This window comes from Nicotiana tabacum, chromosome 15, assembly GCF_000715075.1.
Source record: "Nicotiana tabacum cultivar K326 chromosome 15, ASM71507v2, whole genome shotgun sequence".
In the NCBI taxonomy this organism is placed as follows: domain Eukaryota; kingdom Viridiplantae; phylum Streptophyta; class Magnoliopsida; order Solanales; family Solanaceae; genus Nicotiana; species Nicotiana tabacum.
In genome coordinates, this window is record NC_134094.1 from 34936613 (window position 1) to 34959032 (window position 22420).

The following is a 22420-nucleotide window of genomic DNA, read 5'->3' on the forward strand; positions in this document are numbered from 1 at the left end:
GCTCCAAACTCGAAATCATGTTGCATTCCCAAACGATAGTCAAGTTTTCACACCCCTCTTAATTTCAAGAAAGCTCCTCCTTGCCATATCCAATCTTCCTCGATACAGTAGCCACCATCCCAAATAAAATCCGTAGACCAAATCACCTTCCATCATGATTCCAAAACCGTTCTACACTTTTTTAAGGCACGCGACTATCCTACCACATAATCCATATGCTAATCTACCACTCTTGCATCAGTTAAACCATCCCCTGTAAGAAACTTCTCGACCTCTCTTGTTCATACTTGACCTGCTAGTAATTCAACCACTGCGAGACATTTCCCGCCATGTCCTCCCTCGTACTTTGCTGCCCAACTGTTGCCTCAAATCAAATCCATATTTGTAGCACCGGAACTAATGAATTGCTACCAACTCTAAACCTCTTAAAACATCATCTTTCTCGATCCATCTACACTAGAAACACCAATTCATTTATGAAACCGCTACACTCTGCTATTTTTGACAACCACTTCTCAAGCACCATTTCACAACACCCTGTCCCCAAGGAAAAAATCAAAGAAGCCATAACACCGACGAACCTTAATGCTTTCCAACAAGGACGACGATACCATATCACAAGTGAGAATTCCACCACGCTCGAAAATATCAAGTCTCGTTACATCATCAACTAAACCTGGACATCCATAGTCTGATTGCCTTTCCTTTACTGGAATTAAATGCGAAACCTTTAAATCGTGCACTGAAAAATCCTACATTCAAGTCATTCACTGTCTCGACATATCGACAAGAACCCTACCATTACACCAACATTGTGCGATAACAATGCACAAACATCATAGCAATCCGTTCATAGCCTCAAAACCATAGGAAGTACAGATACTGAACTGAAATGACAGAACACCCTTCCGCAAGACGACAATAATAGCCTACCCGAACATGCAGGGAAGAACATCCCGCACCACGTTTGCAGTACCAATACAACTACTCGACGTCCAATGGAATCAAACCGCACGATGAGGAAATCAATAAGGGAAGTGCTCCTAACAGCCCTGTAGTCTCTCAAAGATAAGTACAGACGTCTCCGTACTAATACGCAAGACTACTAGGATTGCTTATGACTCGTGAGACCCAAGTGAACCTAATGCTCTGATACCAAGCTATCACGACCCAAAATCCACTAAAGGTCGAGATGGCGCCTAACACCGCCGTTAGAAAATCCAACGATGATTGATCAACTTAATTACTAATTTTAGTATTTTGAAATCATAATTTTTCCTTAATTAAATTGTATGAAATAGAATTTACAGGGTAAATGATAATATTTACACAACTACAATAACGAACAACCCGTAGGAACTCCCAAAACCTGGTGTCACAAGTGCATGAGTATTTTCTAAGGAGTACAACAATAATACAATATCTGTCTAGAATGTAAATAAGACAGGATGAAATAAAAAGTACAATGGAGACTCGGTGGAATGCGATGCATAGCCTGAATTGCAGCTCACATAAGGTCTCCTCAACAGATGCTCCTACGCGCCAAGATGATCACCAAATGACCTGTCAGATCCTGCACATTTAGTGCAGAAGTGCAGCATGAGTACGTAAATCAATGCGTACCCAGTAAGTATCTAGCCTAACCTTGGAGAAGTAGTGATGGGAGGTCGACATCGTCACTTACTAGAGGTTCAAATAAATAAATGATCATTCATAATAGGTATGAAGTGCACAACAATAGTGGAGTAAATCTATAATTTCATAATTTTCCCATTATTTCTTTTAAAGTATAAATTTCTCGATCTTATATTCTACCTTAATAGCTCAAAAAATGCCAAGTGTCAATACCAAATAAATAAGAAATACCATAAAAATGCAGGGCATCAATGGAAGGTTTATCTCATGAATATTCAGACTACTAGTGATATAACGCACGATTCTACCGAGGTCGTTCGGCCCAATCCAGAATAACATGTACATTGTCGAGGGTCGTGTGGCACAAACCATAGATGCATCTATTATACTACCGAGGCGTTCGGCCCACTTCACAAGAAAGGAAGGAAGTTACCGAATTATTAGACACGTGTTTACAATACAGTACATGAGCACAGAATGAAAATAATCTTTATCGTTTTTCACATAACTCGCCCACAACTCAAAGTGTTAAGGCTCGGCCTATTATACATATATTTATTTCTAAATCACATTCCGTTATAACTCTAATAAATTAAGCCAGTAGAACGAGTTCAAATAATTCAATTATTACATGATAAAGTCTTATGTCTACCCGGACATGAACATGCTTTAGCTACGTACGGACTCTTGTCACCTCGTGCATACGTACCACCCACAGCTAGTTACATGTAACAATAAATATCACCTAGGGGTAGCTTCCCCCTCACAAGGTTAGACAGGAGACTTACCTCACTCCAAAGATCCATAACCGGCTCCAACGCCACTCAAACACCTCAACCCGATACTTGTATCTTCAAAACAAGTCAAATAACATGCAAACCAATCACAATATAGCCCAATACGTATAATTTAACAATTTATAATGATTCTCAATTTCGCTCAAAAGCTAACAAAGTCAACCCTCGGACCCACGCACCCATATTCCGGAAATCTTCGAAGATAAACTTTACCCATAACACCACAGACACAAGTATATAATTTATTCCAAATTTCATATCCAATTTCGTGGTCAAAATTCAAAAATATCAAATTCTAGGTTTTCTACCAAAATTCCAAATTTTTACTAATTTTCATGTTTAAATCCATATATAAACCATGTATTTAACTTGTAATAGGTGGGATTCACTTACCTTGTGTTTATTGCTGAAAATTCGTTCAATATGGCTCTCCAAAATCGGCCAATCCAAGTGAAAAATGAAAGAAGAAGGGCCAAATCCCGTTCTTAAAACAACTCTGCCCAGCGACATTTTCGCATTTGCATTATACTTGGCCGCTTCTGCAACGTCGCTTCTGCAGCACAAAGTCAGCTTCTGTGGCTCCCTTCAAGCCGCTCAACCTCCTCATTTGCGGCCCCTGAAGCGCTTCTACGCCTTCGCTTCTTCGATGTTTCATCCGCAGGTGCGGGTCCGCTTCTGCGGAATTCGACCGCATCTGCGCTCCAATGGTTACATCTGCGATCACGCAGGTGCGGGAATTTCTTCACACCTGCGACCTCTATCAGTTCACTCCCAGCCGCTCCTTGCTGTGACCCAGCTTTCGCAGAAGCGATCGCACCAGCAACCAGAAAAATCCTAGATTCCTTTAGTACAAAAATTAATCTGTTAACCATCCGGAATCCACCCAAGGCCATCAAGACCTTAACCAATTATACCAACGTATCCCAAAATACATTACGAACTTAGGCGAGGCCTCAAATCATGCCATACAACCTCAAAACTACGAATCGACGATCGAAATCCTTCTTTAACTTTCAAACTTCGACAAACGCGTCTGATTCATATCAAAACATTCTAGAATGACGCCAAACTTTGCGCACATGTCATAAATCACAATACAAACCTATTCTAAGACTCAGAAGCCCACTCCAAACCATACTTAGGAAATTTCTTAAATTTTTAAAATGTTAACTTTCCATAATAAGCGCTGAAATGCTACCGAGTGATCCGATACCTAACCCGAACATACGCCCAAGTCTGAAATTACCATAAAAACCTATTGAAACCTTCAAATCCGGACTCCGAGGTCGTTTACTCAAAAGTCAAACCGTAGTCAATTCTTCCAACTTAAAACTTTCAAAATTAGAATTTTCTTTCTAAATCAACTCTAAACTTCCCGAAATTCAATTTCGACCACACGAATAAGTCATAATATCTAAAGTGAAGGTACTCAAGGCCTCATACCGCTGAACGACGCGCTAGAAGTCAAAATGACCAATTTGATATTTACATAGAGATTCAATTGCTTGTTCAGGTGTTGCAGCATTTTCTTCATCAGCATGTGCAAGATAAGCTTCACCAATTTTAGTTTCAAGTACAATATCTTCATCTATAGCTTCACCAACTTAATCAACTTCATTTTCAAGTACAAGATCTACAGTTACGTGTAATGGTCCATGTTCAAATGGCATACTCCCCCTAGCATGAGCGATCACATGATATGAGGATCAAGACTTAGCAAAATAGAATAAATTCTCTTTGAATACAACATCCCTGCAAACAAAAAATTGATTAGTTGTAAGATCCAGAAGTTTGTATTCATTCTTTGTCTGATTACCCAAGGTGCACTACATGTTTGGCTCTAGCTGAGAACTTGTTGGCATGGACCATGGTAGTTGCATAACACAGGCATCCAAAGACTCGTAAGTGCTCAAGTGAAGGATTTTTAAGATATAGAAGCTCATAAGGTGTTTTACCATATATAATTACATGAGGGGGTCTATTCATAATGTACACAGCAATAGTGATACATTTTTTCCAGTATTTAGTTGGCACACTAGCCTGGAATTTTAAGGCTCTTGTTGTATCAAGTATATGTCTATGCTTTTTTTTTACTACCCCATTTTGTTGGGGGGTATATGCAAAACTACTTTGATGTATTATACCATAAAATTCATATAACTCATTACGCGGCTTACTGAAAGATTCTCCTCCATTATTGGTTATAACAATTTTAATTGCTACACCAAATTGTGTTCTTAACATGGAAATAAACTTTTTTAACACCACAATTACATCACTCTTCAATTGCAGTAAATGAACCTAAGGTTATCTAGAGTGATCATCCACAACTGTTAAAAAATAATTCTTTCTATCTTGTGTGGGAAACTTATATGGTCCCCAAATATTCATATGCAAAAGCAGTAAAGGGTCGATACTTCTTATGATACTTCTAGGAAAAACTTGTATACTCTGCTTAGCTAGGGGACATACAAAGCAGTCCTTATTCATATCCAAATCTAGTTTCTTATGCTGAAAAACTTTATGTTTTTCATTGTACTAACATAAGTGTGACCTAGTCTCTTATGCCAAAGATTTTCATCAACCTCTGGTTTTTGAACTTCTGCAACTGATGCTTCCCTCAGAATTCTAGTTATGTGCCCATCCTTCACCACATACAAGCCATTTTTTTCTTTACATATTCCCTTCCCCCTGCCACTCCAAAAGTCCTGAAATACACAAAAGTCGGGATAGAAATGAATAGAGCAACTGAGTTCCTTTGTGAGTTTTGACACAGACAACAAATTAAATTTGAAGTATGTACAACACATTTTTTACTTTCATCTCCTTAAGGAATGTTGCACTACCAATATGAGAAATGTTTGTCTTCTCACCAGTGGATAAGTGAACCTGATCTCTACCAGTTTTTAACTCAGTCTTAAAATGTAATATATCTAAGGAAGCAACTATGTGATGAGTCACACCAAAGTCAACTATCAATTCCTTACAAGGATAACTAGTCTTTAGTGTAATAGCAATACCTGCCATATTCACTTGGGATACTGATGTGTCTTTGTTCAACATATCCAAAATCTATTTGTAATGATCCTCAGTGAAGAAATGTTCTCCTGCAGGACCATCACTGTTTGATTTTCCTCCAGCCATGCTTGGTGGTTCTTCATGCTCAGAGGTTCCAGTCGCACAGTTAGCCACAACCTTTCTCTTACCATTGAAATTTTTTGGATAACTTACTAGCTTGTAGCAGTTTTCTTTAAAATGTTTACTCATTTTACAGTAGTCACATTTCATGAAGGTCTTCTTTCCTTTGTAACATTGTCCTCGTCCATCTTGCATAGAAATAGGATCTCTCCTGGTAGCTAAGACTGGATACGAACTAGATCTTTGGCTTTCATCCTCAATTATCAAGGCATAGGCTTGATTCAAGGTTGGCTCGACAGTCTTCATTAAAATCTGCCTTCTCGCTTGTCCATAGGTCTTATTTAGACCATTGAGAAGTTGAATAAATCTTTTGACGATGAAGATGTTCAATATAGTCCTTTGATTTTACACAATCACAACCTGATGTAGGAACCAAAGAATCATACTCTGACAATAATTGCATCAACCTTGTGAAATAAGTGTCAATAGAATTAGTTTCTTGTGTAATTGATGCAATCTTTTTGTGCAATTGGAAAATTCAAACTCGACTAACCTTATCAAATCTCTCCTTCAAGTCTTCCCAAACTAGGTGAGCATCTAATGCATAATCAATTCCACTAATGAGGTTCATCGATTCAGTGATCATGATCCAAGAGAGAACAATCGCAATGCATGTCTCCCATTCCTCATGTAATTCCTTCTTAAAGATATTCTTCTTACATGTACCAGTTACAAACCCTAATTTTCGTTTAGTTTGAAGAGCAATTCGCATCGTGCGATGCCACAACCCATAGTTTTCAGAGCCTGTGAGCTTAATCGGAATCAGGACTGAGCTCAGAGTATTGGAAGGATGTATAAAACACTGGGTGTGTGTGATCGATCTTCGCAACCCCTATTACTTAATTTGATCGAGAGTTTTGGAACACACAATACGTGATTATTCAATTAAGATGAAACTAGTATCAATTGCTCTGATGCCATGTGAGTTTAGGTGGATTGAATCACATCTCGACCTCCATTAATGGAGGTGAAATAACAGAACTAAGTTGAGAGAAGATGAGCTTAGAGAGAGAAATGTTGGAACAGAACTATCTGATATTATTGATTGAATACAAATAAAATGTACATCACATCTATATATATATATATATATATATATATATATATATATATATATATCAATTATCTAACTTCTACTAAGTTAATCCATAATCAATTAATGCCAACTAACTATAACTACCCTAACTAACTGGTGACAACTGGCTAACGACTTCACTGCTAGTTGGCATACTACTTGCTATTCTCACTACCACCACCTCCAAATCTTTCACCTATTGGATTCTCCCTCTCTTGCACCTGAGGCAGAGATTCCACTACTTCTATATTTACACCATGTGTTGTTTTTTGGCTTGCAAGAAATTCGTTTAAGTTCTCAGTAGATACATCTAAAACTGCCCTTTTCCATCACCTGTCAAAGTAAGACCGTTGATTGATCCAACCTTCTCTTCGGGCAGGAACCTCCTCGAGACACTATAGACAAAGGAAGATAAACTAATGGGCCTCCCGCACTCAAGAAGCAGGGTAACACAATTTTCCATAGAAGTACGAATTTGAACCCCGTTTTTACTACTTAAAAATCAACCAGTTGTGCTCTGATTTTTTAATAGTGGTAATTGTTTATGTTAAAAGAATCTCTACAATGTATTTGATAAATTTCTCACGTGAACGTTTTTGGGAATAGTATAATATGTTTTGCAAGTTATGTTCTTGTTGCACTAAAAACTGCTGAAGTAATTTGCAATAATTAAAAAAAAGGGATTGTTAATGAAATATCTTGTAATTGTATAAAGATTAGTGGAAAGTGAGTACATGATACATTTAATCAGTTATGTTTGTGTCTTGAGTTTAATTTCTCTCTTAAAACACATGAGGACTAAGTTTCCATTAAGATTTCACCTTATATTTATACTACCAATAAGGAAAGGAAAAAATATTGATAACTACTCGGTTTTACCAATGTTATGAAAGTTGTTTTAGTTAAACAAATATTAGTCGTTGGATTTAAAAGTAGATTATAGGTGTATGAATTGAGATGTGCACCCGGACAAACTAGAGAGATATCATGCTGGAGGGGAGCTAGTTCCATTTAAAAGTATCATTTGGGACGGGTTAGCCCATTTCCGGTCTGACCCGATAAAAAGTTGGAACAAAAAGGCCCGGCTGGGCTTGGGAAGGGATCGGACACGGGGTATTGGAGCGAGAGCTGGGCTCTCAAGGCTCTGGGCCCGGGAGACCAGCCCACATATGAGCTTGGTCTCAGCCCACCGGGACGGTAATGATAATTTATTTTTAAATCTGGCCATTTTCAGCCGTTTGCAGTTTGACTATTGGCCAACGTCTATAAACGGCCAAAATTGCCTCCCCATCCCCCAAACACCCCTAACCTAATTTTAACTATAAATACTCATAATTTTTATTTTTATTTTTTACACCTTTTCTACCTACTATCTCTGATTCTCTTTTTGCTCACTTATATTGTCAGATTTTGATTTGTATAATTAGATAGTCCTCCTTATGTTGTCTAGACTCTAAGCAAGAACAAGTCCCGTGTGAATGTTTTTTATAAATAGATACAAGTACGATTCAATTTAGTACTTGAATATATTAACTATGAGCACAAGGATAATAGAGTGGGACGCGTCATCTAGTTAGACACTTGTTTTATAAGCACCCATATGTAAGAGATGAAGTAGAAAACTACTTGAAGGTTAGAGACTGCATTAGATTGGAACAAAGAAGAAAAAAGGATTAGAAGATTGTCCAGAGTTTGAAATTGAAGTTTCTCTTTGTACTTTGTAACTTATATGCTTTAAAATTTGGAAATTAAAATCTAAATCGAATTTGCATTGTTATGAATTGAAGTTTGAAAATTAAAGCTAGTAGTAGGGAAAAAGCTAGTGGTAAATGGTTGAAACTTTAAACGGTCGTAATTTTACACTCGTTTATGCAATTTATATGTTTTTGTTATTTCATGTATTTTTTTCAAGATCTAGGTGGACAAACTGCTGTTTGGTGGTTTGACCGAGCCAATTTCGAGAAAAAAAAATTATGTTCCTTTTGAATTTATATTTTGTCCCAGATCGGTACCAAACTTTAATCTTTTGTTATATAAAAGTTTATGCAAAATAGTAGATTTCAACATCAAAATAGTTGCATATAGCTCATGCGAATATCAATTTTAATGAGCAAAAAAGTACAACAAAATAAAAAATAATAATAAACCCCGGCCCGCCCTGTTTCTGCCCACGAAAATCCTAACTGAGTTTGGGGCCGGGCTTGATAGCATTTTTCCTTGAAAACCATAGCCCTCGAACCGGCCCCCTAAGGGCGGCCCGGACTTGCCCGAATCAATAACCGGAAGGGCTCCCGGGGGTTGACACGGCACAGACTGGATGGTGCAACTCTAAGTAGTAGAACTAAAATATCATTACAACGTGGTACAACCACCTTTCAGAATACAAACCATAATACTTCTTAAACATACTACTTCTCTTATCCAATTTGTGCTTCATTTGGAAATTGGATGTCATATCCACCAACACAAATGGCTCTTTCTCTTCAAGAATGGTGCCATTTTCATGAACGGCCACCACAATGGCACTTTCGAATATTAACATTTGGTCTAACTCAACTCCAATAAGCTAGATCATGAGCTGAGAATTGTTCAAAACCATATAAGGAAGAATCATTTATATTTTCCCACCTGATATAAGACTCAAGACCCCCTCACGATCGGAACTGGATATCTGAAGCGTGAACAATATTTGGGGATCAACATTGGATAAATTGGGATGAACTTGGATGTGATACCATGATAAAGAAATGGACTTTAGGCTTAACTAAACCCCAAAACTATTTCTTCGGATAAGAATTGCCAATACCATAAAATGAGATCCATTTATTTTTTCCTACCCGATGTGACACTCAATAGAACATCGGAATTGCCACCACAATGGCATTTCCGAAAACACCGGAACGGCCACCACAATGGCACTTCCGAACACCGGAACGGGACAATTAGCCATGGCAATGACGAAGAGTTATTGGGGAGCTCCAACTCTATTAAGGCTAATTGGTTTTCAGAGCTTAGCGCATCATTGCCAGGATAGTGCTGAGAAAAAACTCTAATGGTGTAATTGAACTAGTCTGCTCACAATGCAAGAAAATAACAACTTGGTGGAGAAGGTGATTCCATCCAGAAAATTAGGGTTATCTTAGCTGAAATATTTTATCCTAGTCATTGTTCAATTATTTTGCTGAATTAGAGAGATGCAATAAGATTCACAAGGCAGAGAGTTCTTTCTTAACTATAAAAGAAAGGAACAGAAATCCCTACTTTTTTTTACAGTGTTATGGATTTGCATCTAAGCTTAAAAATTTTAGTTCTACTTTTTTTTTTTTTTTTTGAAGCGCTGATCATAATTAGGTTGGGATTGAGGCATAGTTATTGTTGTAAATTTTTTTCCTTAATCATTCAACAAATACCAAACTTCATATCCCATATGAATCAGAAGCAATATCCAACATAAGCAAATCGGTAAGCTGCAGTAAAGAGGCCATAGAAACAAAGACATTTCAAACCATCATACTTCTGAAAAATGAGCAAACAAACTGCAACGACGATGACGCCATTTATTAAAAAAGAGAGACTAGGCCGATTTAGATACAGAGTAACTTAAAAATATGAATATTACAATTCCAAAACATAGACCAAAACCTTAATAAGATCGCAAATCCCATAGTAAAAACAACACCACGGTAACTATGAGATTTGTTGGCTTTAGTACACTGAAAGAAGGATAATGAACTGATTTGCGAGGATCGAATTGGAACGTCCATTTTAAAACTTCAGCAGGAAAATTTATATTAAAGTACCAAACACCACAGAGAAAGAATTTTACAACAATTAGTGAATTGGAAATTATGATAATTACTGCAGAATTCTCATACAATACGTTGCATTTCACTTATTTATTCACTTGATTAAGACTTGATCTTGGTCCAATGATTGTACGACCAGTGTTCATTATTCACTTGATTAAGACTCGATCATACTTCGGGCGAAAGATGGCAAAATGAATGCTGCTTTGTGAATCTGAAAAAAAAAGACAATATGAAAAGAGTTAGTTATAAAATTTGATGAAGAACATACAGTAAAACGGAAAAAGAAATTGTGAGATATGAAGTTACATCAGAGTTGTAGAACTTGAGAGGTCCTAATTTGGACTTGACTTGAGTTGTCTCTTTGTCAATTGGATTTACTGGATTCTTGAAGTTAACTTCTGGCCCTTCAGTAGAGCAGAGCATATAACCAATCACACCGCTGAAATCAAAATATTTAAGACATCATTGATCAGTATCAGTTGAGAAAACTTAAACACAATTCCTTGAAAGTTTACTTGAAATAAAAATTTGCTCACTCTGTTTCAATTTTTGTGACATAATTTGAAACTTATTGTATGGCCACAACATTTATTTGACAATAAATCTTTTTTATTAAAAATATAACAAGTAAAATTAAAAGTTTAAAGCTAAATTATTTTAAAATATAAAAATAAATTTTCATTTTAGAACGAAATAATAAGTAAAGTTTGTCACCAAAAAGAATAGTAAATGAAAAGAAGTTGATTTTTCTTGTAAGTCAATTCTCCATTTCTTGACAATTTTAGGATCTACGTCTATAGAAAAGTAAAACGGACTTCCAATTTTATAAATTTACATTGCATCGAAAAAGACAGGAAGAGAGAGAGAAAAAGAATACGTGGGATATGTTGGAACGGTTGTCCAAGCATAGTTGACAGAACCCTTAAAGACTTGACGACAGTTAGCAATGATTTGCTTAATAATATGCATATGAAGCCAAATGCTTTCAGCCTGTGTGCATACAACTCCTCCTGGCCTAAGGGCTTTGGCTACTGCCTCAAAGAATGGCCTCTCAAACAAATCTTTTGCTGGACCTGAAATTATATATATTATTTTAGAAATCAATTACAGTTACGTTTATTAATTATTCAATTAGTTTCTTAGTAGCTTATATAATAAGAATAGTCTTGGTATTAAATAGTAATAGCGTACCAATGGGATCAGAAGAGTCCACTATAATAGCATCATAATATCCCGCTTGTGCAGCCTTTACAAATGCAGCTCCTGAAGGTAAAGAGAACCAATGGTAGATGATTAATTAACCACAAAAAAAGGTAAAAATCAAGTGAAATAAAATATAAAACGAGACTATCATATACGCACCATCTCCGAGAACTAGGGTTACACGAGGATCGTTAAAATTAGCTGCCAGATAAGGGAAAAATTTTCTGGATACCTGTAAGAAAGAGAATTTTGTTTTAAAAAAAAAAAAGAGAGAATATATTTATTCTTTTAGAAAAATAAAAAGAATTGCAATCTAAATCATTTTCTTTATGTGGGTAAAAGAAGTTTGACTTACATCAACTACCACGTCATCGATCTCAACAATGTCAATTTTTTCGATTGAAGGATAACGAAGCATTTCGAATAATGTAAAACCAATTCCTCCGCCGATGATCAAAACCTTTTTTGGGTTTGGGATGGAACCAAGTGGTAGATGAACAATCATTTCAGTGTATGGAAATCCACCATTCTCTGTATGTTGAATTGCTCCATCCAAAGTCAGAACCTTCCCATAAGTTGCTGACTGTACGTGCACATGCAATAAACTAAAAGTAAATTAAAAGTATCACTTTAGATTAAAGCATGTGTATCAGAATATTAATTACCTCAAAGAGCATGACATCTTGGTAATCAGATTTCCCCTGGAATAGTAACTTCTCGACCTTAAGTGAGAATGCTTCACCTGCAAAATTAGATTATTTCAAATTAATGTATGCGAGTTTACTTCGTCATAATTTATCCATATTATAAATTATACACAAACCAAAATACAAGAGTACGATGCATTTGAGTTTCTTTCTTAATACTAACCTGGCCATAATGCGCTAAACTCTGAAAACCAACCAGGCTTAATAGAGTTGGAGCTTCCCAGTAGCTCGTTGCCATTGTCATGGCTGATTGTCCCGTTCTGTTGTTCGGATGTCCCATTCTGGTGGCCGTTCCGATGTTCGGAAGTGCCATTCTGGTGCCCGTTTTGGTGTTTGGAAATGCCATTCTGGTAGCCGTTGAGGTGTTCGGAAGAGCCATTTTGGTGGCCGTTCATGGGAATGGTACCATTCTTGAAGATGGTAGAGCCATTTGTGTTGGTAGATATGACTTCCATTTTCAAAATTAAACTAAACAAATTGAAGAAGAGAAAGTATTATGGTTTGTATTTTCCGAAAGCTTGCTGTACACTCCCATTAAACATCTATGCATTTAAATACAATTTGGACACCGAGGAGTGGAGGGCGCAACTCGATATAATATAATAGAGTTAAAAATTTATTACAACGTGCAGGGTTAGACTGACATTTTGGAACTAAAATATAAGTTTGTCTCGGTGCAATTATTAGTAAATTAGTACCCTAATTTCACTAGTATATGTGTGTGCTCATTAATTTCTCTCTCCTTTTTTAAAAATTGCTTTAATCGTCTGCTTTCTTACTCCGGATCTGTTTACTCCTTAGGCAAAACTGTTTTTATCCAAATAAAGTATTTGACAAATGATGTACCATTAAAACAAAAGTAAACTGACAACTGACGTCCATGAAGTCTAGGTTATTTGTAGGATACATTCAAGAGTTCAGGTAAATTGTACTTTTTTTCTCCTCTTCTTGTTTATTCTAAATAACCTGGCAAATTTCTACATAATCAACATTACACATCTTATTATTGGGAGCTTTAGATTACCTCTATGTGATGTAACCTACATAATGTATCCTACTTTCGTGAGCTACAATTATTTTCGTGATAGCAGCAGAGATATTGCATTAACATTGGTTGTATTATGTTTTGGGGGTTGAATTGATTTTTGCATATGATGTTGGTACTAAAAAAAGATTAATCTATGATTGAGCTTGATGTTTTATATTTCAATGACACACAATAAGGGTGATTTGCGTGGTGTCCAATTTTTCGCGTGCACAGATTATAGGACATGGTTCTTCTACGTGTTCCTTACACTACAGTTGTGGAATAGTAAATGCAAAAAGTAAAGAACACAAGTATTTTTACATGAAAAATACCTGGTTCAAAAGGTGAAAAAACCACGACCTACTTTCCAATAGGATTTTTCCCAACTCCACAAAATCACTGAGCCAAAAAAAGCATTTACAAAATTCTTGTAAACCTAAGGATTATCTCTAACCCTTTGTGGAAACCAACCTCAGGCTATTACGACAACTTCAAGTTAACTCTAACTTGAACAATACACTCAGAGTACCTAGAACAAATGCTTCTAGAGAACACTAAAAGGTACAACTCAAAAGCCCTGCTACAATGAAACTAGAATAAAAGACAGACACTTGGAACTGGTTCTTCTATCTGGTTCATGTAGCTTCAGGTTCGCACACTTGAAACATACAAGAATTGTTCACAAAATGCCTTGTTATTTTTCTCTCAACTCTTTTTTAACTTCAACGTTTGTGCGTACCTGTAAAAGAGAACATAATTGATATTTATAGAGTTAGTAGAATAAGATTAACTAGAGTTCTAGTGTTATACTCTCCATGGTGGAGGAGTTCTAGTTATCTTCAATTTCTAATTTCGCCCTTATTTATGATAGAATTTTCTTCAAGTAAGGAGTCCTACTCCTTATCAACTATGCAACCTTTTCGTTCAGGAGATATCAGGTATAACCACTTGTGCTTATCCACTTCACGTGCATTCCTTGTGCTTGAATCTGCCCGTGCCCTGTGTACAATGTGTATGGACCTGGTTCATATCTGTGTTTCTTTGTCAATCATCAAAACAAACTTACTGAGACTAATAAATTCCCCATTTTTTATGATGACAAACTATGTGCTTTTCATAAGCATGAAACATGTTTCAACTTAGCTCAACATCAACACAATGTTAGAACACTTTCCATTTTAAATTCACAAATCATCAAGGACCAGGTTCATTAGGTTATAAACATCACAGTCCAAAGCAAAAGCACAAACTATCTACCCTCTTTTGGCATCATCGAAAAGTTGCATAATTAAGTTATATAACCAGATTTTAGCAGATCTTACCCATGGGCTACTTCAAATGCAATCATGGAGTTAAGTATCGCTTATCAATCTAAGTATATTAGCCATCTAAGAAATATCAACAAATAATTATAGAAAAAGTAGTGATTATCATTGATAAGAGTTATCCACAAGACATAGAAGGAAATAAAAGTACTGCACCATGAGCAAAAAGACAAAAAAACATCCCATCGGTCACTGGTTTTCTAACTAGGCTAGGAAGGGTTTAAGGCGGGGAAAGACCAGGTTCTTGGTTTTTGGCTTGAAGTAGCTTTAGCATGTCATGAAGAATGCCTTCATTCTTCTTTTTCACCTTTGCAAGCTCAGACCTGAGAGCATCCCTCTCAGTTTCTACTTCAGCCAGCCTCTTATTCAGCCTCTCAATCTCAGCATTCTTAGCCCCACTCTCCTGCTCCAGGGCTCTCACTTTGCTGTTCATAGGCACCCTCTTGGATGAATCAGGTTTTTTGGGAGCAGCATGGACTTCATAGTCATAGGAAATCAAGGTATTGGCTCCAAAGTGATCTTTACTTGTGATAACATCCCATTTCTTGAGGGGAGCCTTGAAGTGATCCAGCACAACAGTGAGAATGAACCCATAGGGTATGGTATGAGTTTTGGTGCCAGAGAGTACCCTATCAAGGAGTTGGATGATAATTCCCGGCCAGTTGATCTGCCTCCTACTATCCAGGCACTCTATAAGGACTAGGTCCGTGAAAGTTGCAATGTGCTTTCTCTCTTGCCTGGGCAGAACAACGTTGTTGACAAATTCAAAGAGCAGCTTATGGGTAGGCTTCATTTCACACTTATACACAGCCCTGACTATAGCTCTATGTCCTGTCAACAAATTTCTTGGTAATGGCAAGGGAGGTAGGTAGGTTTTCTAGGCTTGGTCATTTCAACTTCTTGTAATCATTGTACCCTTCAACAGGTACCTCTAGAATTTCTCCTAGTTCCTTGTCATCAAAGCTCACGGTCACCTCTTTTACTACACTGGTTACTCTGCCATTCTTGATCTAACAGTTTGCAAGGAACTCCACAATTTCAGCTCGGGCTAGTTTTCCTTCCAACTGAAGGACCATGTCCTTCATGCCATGAAATTCTAGCTTCTCCGGCAGCATCACCATTCCTTCCTCCTCCAATCCCCTAAGGAGCCTACCCTTCAAAATTCTTCTTCCACTACTTGCACTTTTCTTGATTTCCTGGCACACCCGGTTCTTTTTGCCAAGGCAGAAGGATCTGTATCAACAGTCTTTGAAGGGGACATCTTTTTGGAAGTCTGTCTTTTCTTTATTTTTTGGAGTCACAGCCTCCACCTCCTCTGCCTCGTCTTCATCGTGAAGGACTAGGTCAATCTCCTCATTTAAACTGTCTCAACTGGTTCATTCACTTTCTTCTTTCCCTTTTCAGCTGCTTTTCTTTTACTCTCTGCTAAGGCCCTTTTGAGGTCAGCCTCACTTTGCTTCCTCTGACTCCTTGTAGCTCTTTCTCTTGTAGGAGGAGTCTCTACAGGGATAGAAGAGGCAACCTTTCTCTTTTTATATGCCCCAACAATTCGAGGGATTTTAACTCCTGAACTTTTCTTCTTCTTTGGATTGTAGCTATCAGACACCCTTTTTAGTAAATCTTCGAGGGGTTCCTTCACATATAGAACATGTTCTTGGAACCTCTTCCTCAACCTAGCCAGTCCCTCATCTGCACTTGCATCTCTAGACCCATTGCCTCCTTCTTCTCTCCAACTCTCTTCCTCCTCAATGGCTTCCTCACTCCATATCACCATTTCTCATATTTCCTTAGTCAAACCAAAAGGAATGGGTGAAGATTCAATCACTCCTTCTTCTCCCTTCCCCTGACATCTCCTATAACGCCCTCACTCTCCTTTTCTTTTCTCTTTTTATTTTTACCACCAATTTTACCAGACTCAGGGGTCTCTACACCAGCAATACTACCAACAAGAATATATATGTTCTCCAGATTCTCAGCCACATCAGAAATGACATCAGACATAATTTTTAGCCCAAAAGTTACCAGTTCTACTTTAGACGAAACAGGTTCTTCCCCCTCAGTTGCAAACTTGAAAGATTCTTCATATTTTTGGGGTTCCTCTACTTAACTGGCCTTTAATTTCTCATCTAATTTCTTTGATAGTTCACTACCAGCCATTATTTTATGAACAAGCATCTTGACTTGTCCTTTCTTGGAGGTAGGGGTGGTTGAAGGTACGGGTGATGGTTCCTTCGGTGGCGAAGAAGGGTTTTCAGAAGGGTTTGCCATTTGATGTGTGTATGAGAGATGTGTGTGTAGAAAAGATGAGAGAAGATAGAGAGAATTTTTGGCGTCTTGAATTTTCTTCAAAGATTAGAAGTGAAGAAATGATTAAAGTTTAAGAAATTTGAAGAGGGAGATTTGGAGTGGGTAATGACTGCTTTTTGAAGTTCATATGTCTAATTAATCTGGGAAAGGCAGTTTGAATAGACGTTGAACTCTTCTCTAGATTCTAGGCAATTGTGGCGCGTGGACTCTTTTGGTGAAACTGGTTCATTTGTAACAGATAGGTTTGAAGGAGATTTGGATTAAATGGGACTCATTTTTTTATCATGATCCAATTACAGTTATTTCAAAATATGCCAAATGGAGAGTACATACCATATAATCTTGATGAATCAGGTTCTTCATTAAAAATTCTCTTGTGTAAGTCTGAATTTTTCAAGAAAATAAGAGTAATACCATTAGATATTAGTGAGATTACAGTTATTTCAAAATAAGCGAAGTGGAGAGTTCATACCATGTAATCTTGATGAACCAGGTTCTTCACTGAGAATTATCTTGTGTAAGTCTGAATTTTCCGAGAAAATAAGAGTAATACCATTAGAGATTAGTGAGATATTTTAGCACATGACACAAGAGTATACTAATAAAAGTATGAGACTGAGCAAAATCTAATCTAATTATTTACAAAATTCACAAATTATATAACCAATAATCGAGTTAGAACTGGATCCTTCAAGGTGATCTTAATCATCCATAATTTTAATATGTTCCTTTCAAAGAGATCTCTACTTATAGCTTTTGTGAATATGTCAACTATTTGCTTGTTAGTAGCACAAAATTCCACAGTAATCATACCTTTCTCATAGTTGTCCCTCAAAAAGTGATGCCTAACATCTATGTGCTTAGTTATTTTATGATGACCCAGGTTCTTAGTCATACTAATTGCACTAGCGTTATCACAAAAGATGAGGATAAAATCTACATCAATTCCCAAGTCCATTAATTGTTGTTTGATCCACAATAATTGAGCACAACATGAGGTAATAACCACATACTCAACTTTAGCAGTAAACAAGGCCACAAAATTTTGCTTTTTGGTAGCCCAAGACACAAGACATGAACTAAGAAAGTGTGCCATACCTAAAGTGCTCTTTCTATCCACAAGAAAACCTGCATAATTAGCATCACCATGTCCCACTAAGTTGAAATTACTAACTTTTGGATACCATAGGTAGAGATCAGTGATTCCTTTTAGGTATCTCAAGATCCTCTTGACAACAGTCAAGTGAGGCTCCTTTGGATTTATCCGAAATCTAGTACAAAGGCCTATACTGTAAACAATGGCAGGTCTACTAGTAGTGAGGTATAATAAAGAGACAATCATGCTCCTATACATCTTCTGATCAATGGATGAACCAGGTTCATCCAAGTCCAATTTTGTTGTTGTTGCTATAGGAGTGTCAATTTCTTTGGAATTTTTCATTTAAAACCTTTTAAGCAACTTTTTCACATACTTTTGTTGATGGATCATAGTTCCATTTGAATTTTGTTTAATTTGTAAGCATAAAAATAAATTAAGCTCACCCATCATACTCATTTCAAATTCACTCCCCATTAGCTTAGCAAATTCTTTACTTAACATGTCTGTAGTTTCACCAAAGATTATATCATCAACATATATTTGAACTACCAAGAGATCTTTACCATTTTCTTTCAAGAACAAAGTATTGTCAATTTTACCTCTCTAATAGCCAAGCCATTATCAAGCAAGAATTTAGACAGTCTTTCGTACCATGCTCTTGGAGCCTGGTTGAGCCCATAAAAGAGCATTGTCACGCTTGTACACATGATAAAGACATTCTTTGCTCTCAAAGCCAGGAGGTTTCTTGACAAACACTTCTTCTTTTAGATGGATATTAAGGAAGGCACTCTTGACATCCATCTGATGGAGAGTGATATATTTTGCCAATTTTGGATTTTGGCTTATAATTTCGTGTCTTTCTTATGGAATTGATTCTTTTAGCCTATATTAATTGTATTATACTGCTTGTGGCTAGATTCGGGGCTTTTGAAGACTGATTCGAGGATAAAAGGCATATTGGAATAGAGTTTTCTCGGATTGAGGTAAGTAACAATTTTAAATCTGGTCCTGAGGGTATGAAACCCCGGATTTGGTGTTATATGATTGTTTTGGAGGTGACACACATTCTAGGTGACGAGCGTGCACCGTGAGAATTGTGACTTTGTCCATTCCGTGAAATTGAGAAGTGGAATAAACTTGTTGTTAACTATATGCTCTTTATGTGTTATAAAAATTTGACTGTGAATCATGTCAGAGACCATAATTAGGCTATGTGTTGGTACTGTTGGGTCACACAGAGGTCGTGTTACATGTTGGATTACCTACTAAATGCTATTTGTACTTAGTCTCAGTGTTATTCGCATATCATATCTCAGTCTCTATTATTCTTGTTGATACATCATATTATTATTGTTTGTGCTGATTTTTCTGATTTCTGAGAGCCCGAGAGACTAGAGAGATTACTGACTGAGTGAGACTGAGGGCCTGATTGTGAGGATATTTATGAGATCGGGCAGCACGCAGCATCATAATTTTATTGATTTATGCCACGATTTGGCTTGATATAGCATTTGGACTGAAGGAGCCCCTCCAGAGTCTGTACACACCCCAGTGAGCGCAAGTACCTACTGAGTGTGAGTGCGGATGCCGAGTGCCGAGTGTCGAGTGTTGAGTGACTATAAGAAATGAGCAGCTGTGAGGAATGAGTGATTGTGAGGTTGGAGTGAATGGGAGGACTGAGTGATTGTTGCCCCTAAGAGGCTGTATATGATTTCATTGTTGTTGCACATAGTTGCCACATATCACTGATTTTAGAAAACTTCTGAAGGATACTTTTATCTGGTTTTTACTTGAATTTGGCACGAATAAACTGATTTTACTTAATTTACCGGATTTGAAAGCATGTCTACTTTTCTTGTTGAGACTACTGAAAATGAATTATAATTGTGTAGCTCGTCACTATCTTTAAGTTCCTTATTTATTATTGTTACTTACTGAGTTAGTTGTACTCACGCTACACCCTGCACTTCATGTGCAGATCCAAAAGTTTCGGACGCGGAGAGTGTTGATATTTTGCGTAGCTGACCGTTGGAGATACCGAGGTAGCTGTCTGGGGTTCGCAGTCCTTGTTTCTCCTTCCTTATCCTTTCTTTCATTGTATTTGGATCCAAACTGTTACAGTCATTTTATTTTTAGACTGATTATGTATAGATGCTCATGACTTAGTGACACCTCGATATTGGGAGCTATTTCCGCACTTGTGTTTTGGGTTTTACCCCTCTTGTTTATGAAAACTTTGCCTATTTCAAATGTCTTAAATTATCTTTCTGTTAAATATTTGGAGTATTTGAAAATGACGGCTTGCCTAGTACCATCGATACGCGCCATCACGACAGGTTAGAATTTGGGTCGTGACAAAATATATTTACATAAACTAGAATGGAGGGAATATAACTTACTTTATTGGTGCAGTGTTGTAGTTGTTTTGCCAATGTTCTTGTGAATATGGTGTATCCTTCCTTGTGAACTATGGTGACTGATTAAAAATAGCATGACTTCTTCTCTCGAGTGTTATCTGTTAAATTTAATTAGGATTTTAATTTCAAATATTAATATATTGGATTCTACTAATTGCGCTTCTTTTATCTACCAAGATTAGTCAACACTCGGGAAGATTTGAGGTGGACTGTTGGATTTGGCTTACGATTAGTGTCTGTATATACAGCATGTTTTTAAAGAGTACTTGTCATTTTCATTTTCCCTTACATACAACAATAATGGTGAATGATCTCTACATCTGGTTGGTGAACAGATAAATTAGTTTCACGCAAATCTTTTGAAAGCAACCAACTACTCATTTCTTACTTTCAGAGTTATGCAAATGATTTACATACCCCAAAGTTTGATTTAAAAATCAAACTCATCCCAACTTTAAACAATTATCATTCTACTCTTCATATCAAATGTGACTTCTTAAAATGCCTATTTTACCCTCGAAATTTTTTATCTCTTAATTATTTTTATTCTTTAATATAATAATAATTTTATATTTTAATTTATGTTATCGACTTACCTATAAAAAAATTAATTTTTTTTTTCGAAACAAAAAACAAAAAAGTAGTAGTAGTCAAGCATATAAGTTAATGATGTTCAATAGTCAAATAAATGAGAAAAATAAAAAATTACAATAAATAATTTACTTGTATCAGTAATTTTATTAATAGCAATCAAAACTCAGTCTATTTACAAAATTGAGAATAAAAGAGAGTGAAACTTTTATAAATTATACAATGCAGATAATAAAAATTTAATGGACGAAAAATAGAGGTAAATTTTGTAATAAATTTACAAAAATTATCTATTTATACGTTACATGAAATTTAATTATAATTTAGAAACATCTAGTAATTACAATAAAAATTCAAAAATTTATATACACGTAGAGAATAATAAAAATAGTGGATCTTAAAATCACACACACACACACACACACACACCGGCATACATTGTATGCATCTTAATATACATAATAGTAAAATAATAATAGTAATAAAGTAGGAATTGTTATAAAATAAAAACAGTTTAGTAAAACATGAACAAGAAATAGAGAGAAATAGATGAGAGATTCTTATGTCTTCTTCAATTCTATGTATTTTTCTATCTATTACAAGGCCTTTATATAGGCATGAAAAGTGAAGAATCACTATTACAAAATATGTCATTGAACATGTCATTAACCATTTGAGAGGAAGAGTCATGGAGGAGGTTACATAGTTACATGAATCATAACTCCATAATTATTAGAGTATTGGGAGTTATGGAGATAATGGAGAAGAATAAACATCCACCATAATTTAATTTTCCTATAACAGGAATACATTTTGTAATAAATTCATAATATGATTTTTTTTATTTATAATGTTAGTGAACTTAGATTAAATTATATAATAAGTTATAATATTTTTAATATATGAATAAGTACATGCATTAAAAAAAATCTAAATAATATAAAAAATGTATTACATATATGGGGAGTCGAAAATGTCAAGGGTAAAGTAGACATTGCATAGGATAAAAGGATAAAAATGATAATTGTTTAAAGTTGGAGGATGAGTTTGATTTTTAAAGTAAACTTGTGGGATGTAAATGATTTTCACCCAATAATAAATTGAATACACATAGATCACTGGATCTGGCGTCATGTTTGATCGTTTTTTTTTTTCCGGTTCCATAGCTTATAGCCTTATAGTAACATCTTCCGTGTGTCTTTAGATTGCAAGTAAGAAAAGTTTGATATG

The 22420-nt window shown here is 36.1% G+C and overlaps 2 protein-coding genes across 2 annotated transcripts; both read right to left on the reverse strand.

Moving 5' to 3' along the window:
• Window positions 1-5504: 5504 nt before the first annotated feature.
• On the reverse strand, window positions 5505-6342 carry LOC142169578 (uncharacterized). The gene is made up of 2 exons (XM_075231458.1): window positions 6124-6342; window positions 5505-5906 (listed from the first exon to the last, which is right to left on the reverse strand). The coding sequence occupies exons 1-2, from the start codon at window positions 6340-6342 to the stop codon at window positions 5505-5507; spliced, it is 621 nt and encodes a 206-aa protein (XP_075087559.1).
• A 3887-nt stretch (window positions 6343-10229) lies between these two features.
• On the reverse strand, window positions 10230-12962 carry LOC107771649 (putrescine N-methyltransferase 1-like). Its single transcript, XM_075230747.1, has 8 exons — window positions 12588-12962; window positions 12383-12459; window positions 12073-12300; window positions 11877-11949; window positions 11706-11777; window positions 11392-11587; window positions 10821-10953; window positions 10230-10725 (listed from the first exon to the last, which is right to left on the reverse strand). Exons 1-8 carry the CDS (start codon window positions 12877-12879, stop codon window positions 10669-10671), a joined length of 1128 nt encoding a protein of 375 aa, XP_075086848.1. The 5' UTR covers window positions 12880-12962; the 3' UTR covers window positions 10230-10668.
• Between the last annotated feature and the right edge of the window lie 9458 nt (window positions 12963-22420).

Bases quoted from the DNA above. Each gene is read 5' to 3' on its own strand.
- LOC142169578 (XM_075231458.1), bottom strand. From the start codon at position 6,342: ATGCGAATTGCTCTTCAAACTAAACGAAAATTAGGGTTTGTAACTGGT. The intron at 5,907-6,123 runs GTTAGTCGAGTT...GGTCTAAATAAG, and splicing joins TGAAGGAGAGATTTGATAAG to ACCTATGGACAAGCGAGAAG.
- LOC107771649 (XM_075230747.1), bottom strand. From the start codon at position 12,879: ATGGAAGTCATATCTACCAACACAAATGGCTCTACCATCTTCAAGAAT. The intron at 12,301-12,382 runs GTAATTAATATT...GTGCACGTACAG, and splicing joins AAGATGTCATGCTCTTTGAG to TCAGCAACTTATGGGAAGGT. The intron at 10,954-11,391 runs GTATTCTTTTTC...TTTTGATTTCAG, and splicing joins ACCGTTCCAACATATCCCAC to CGGTGTGATTGGTTATATGC.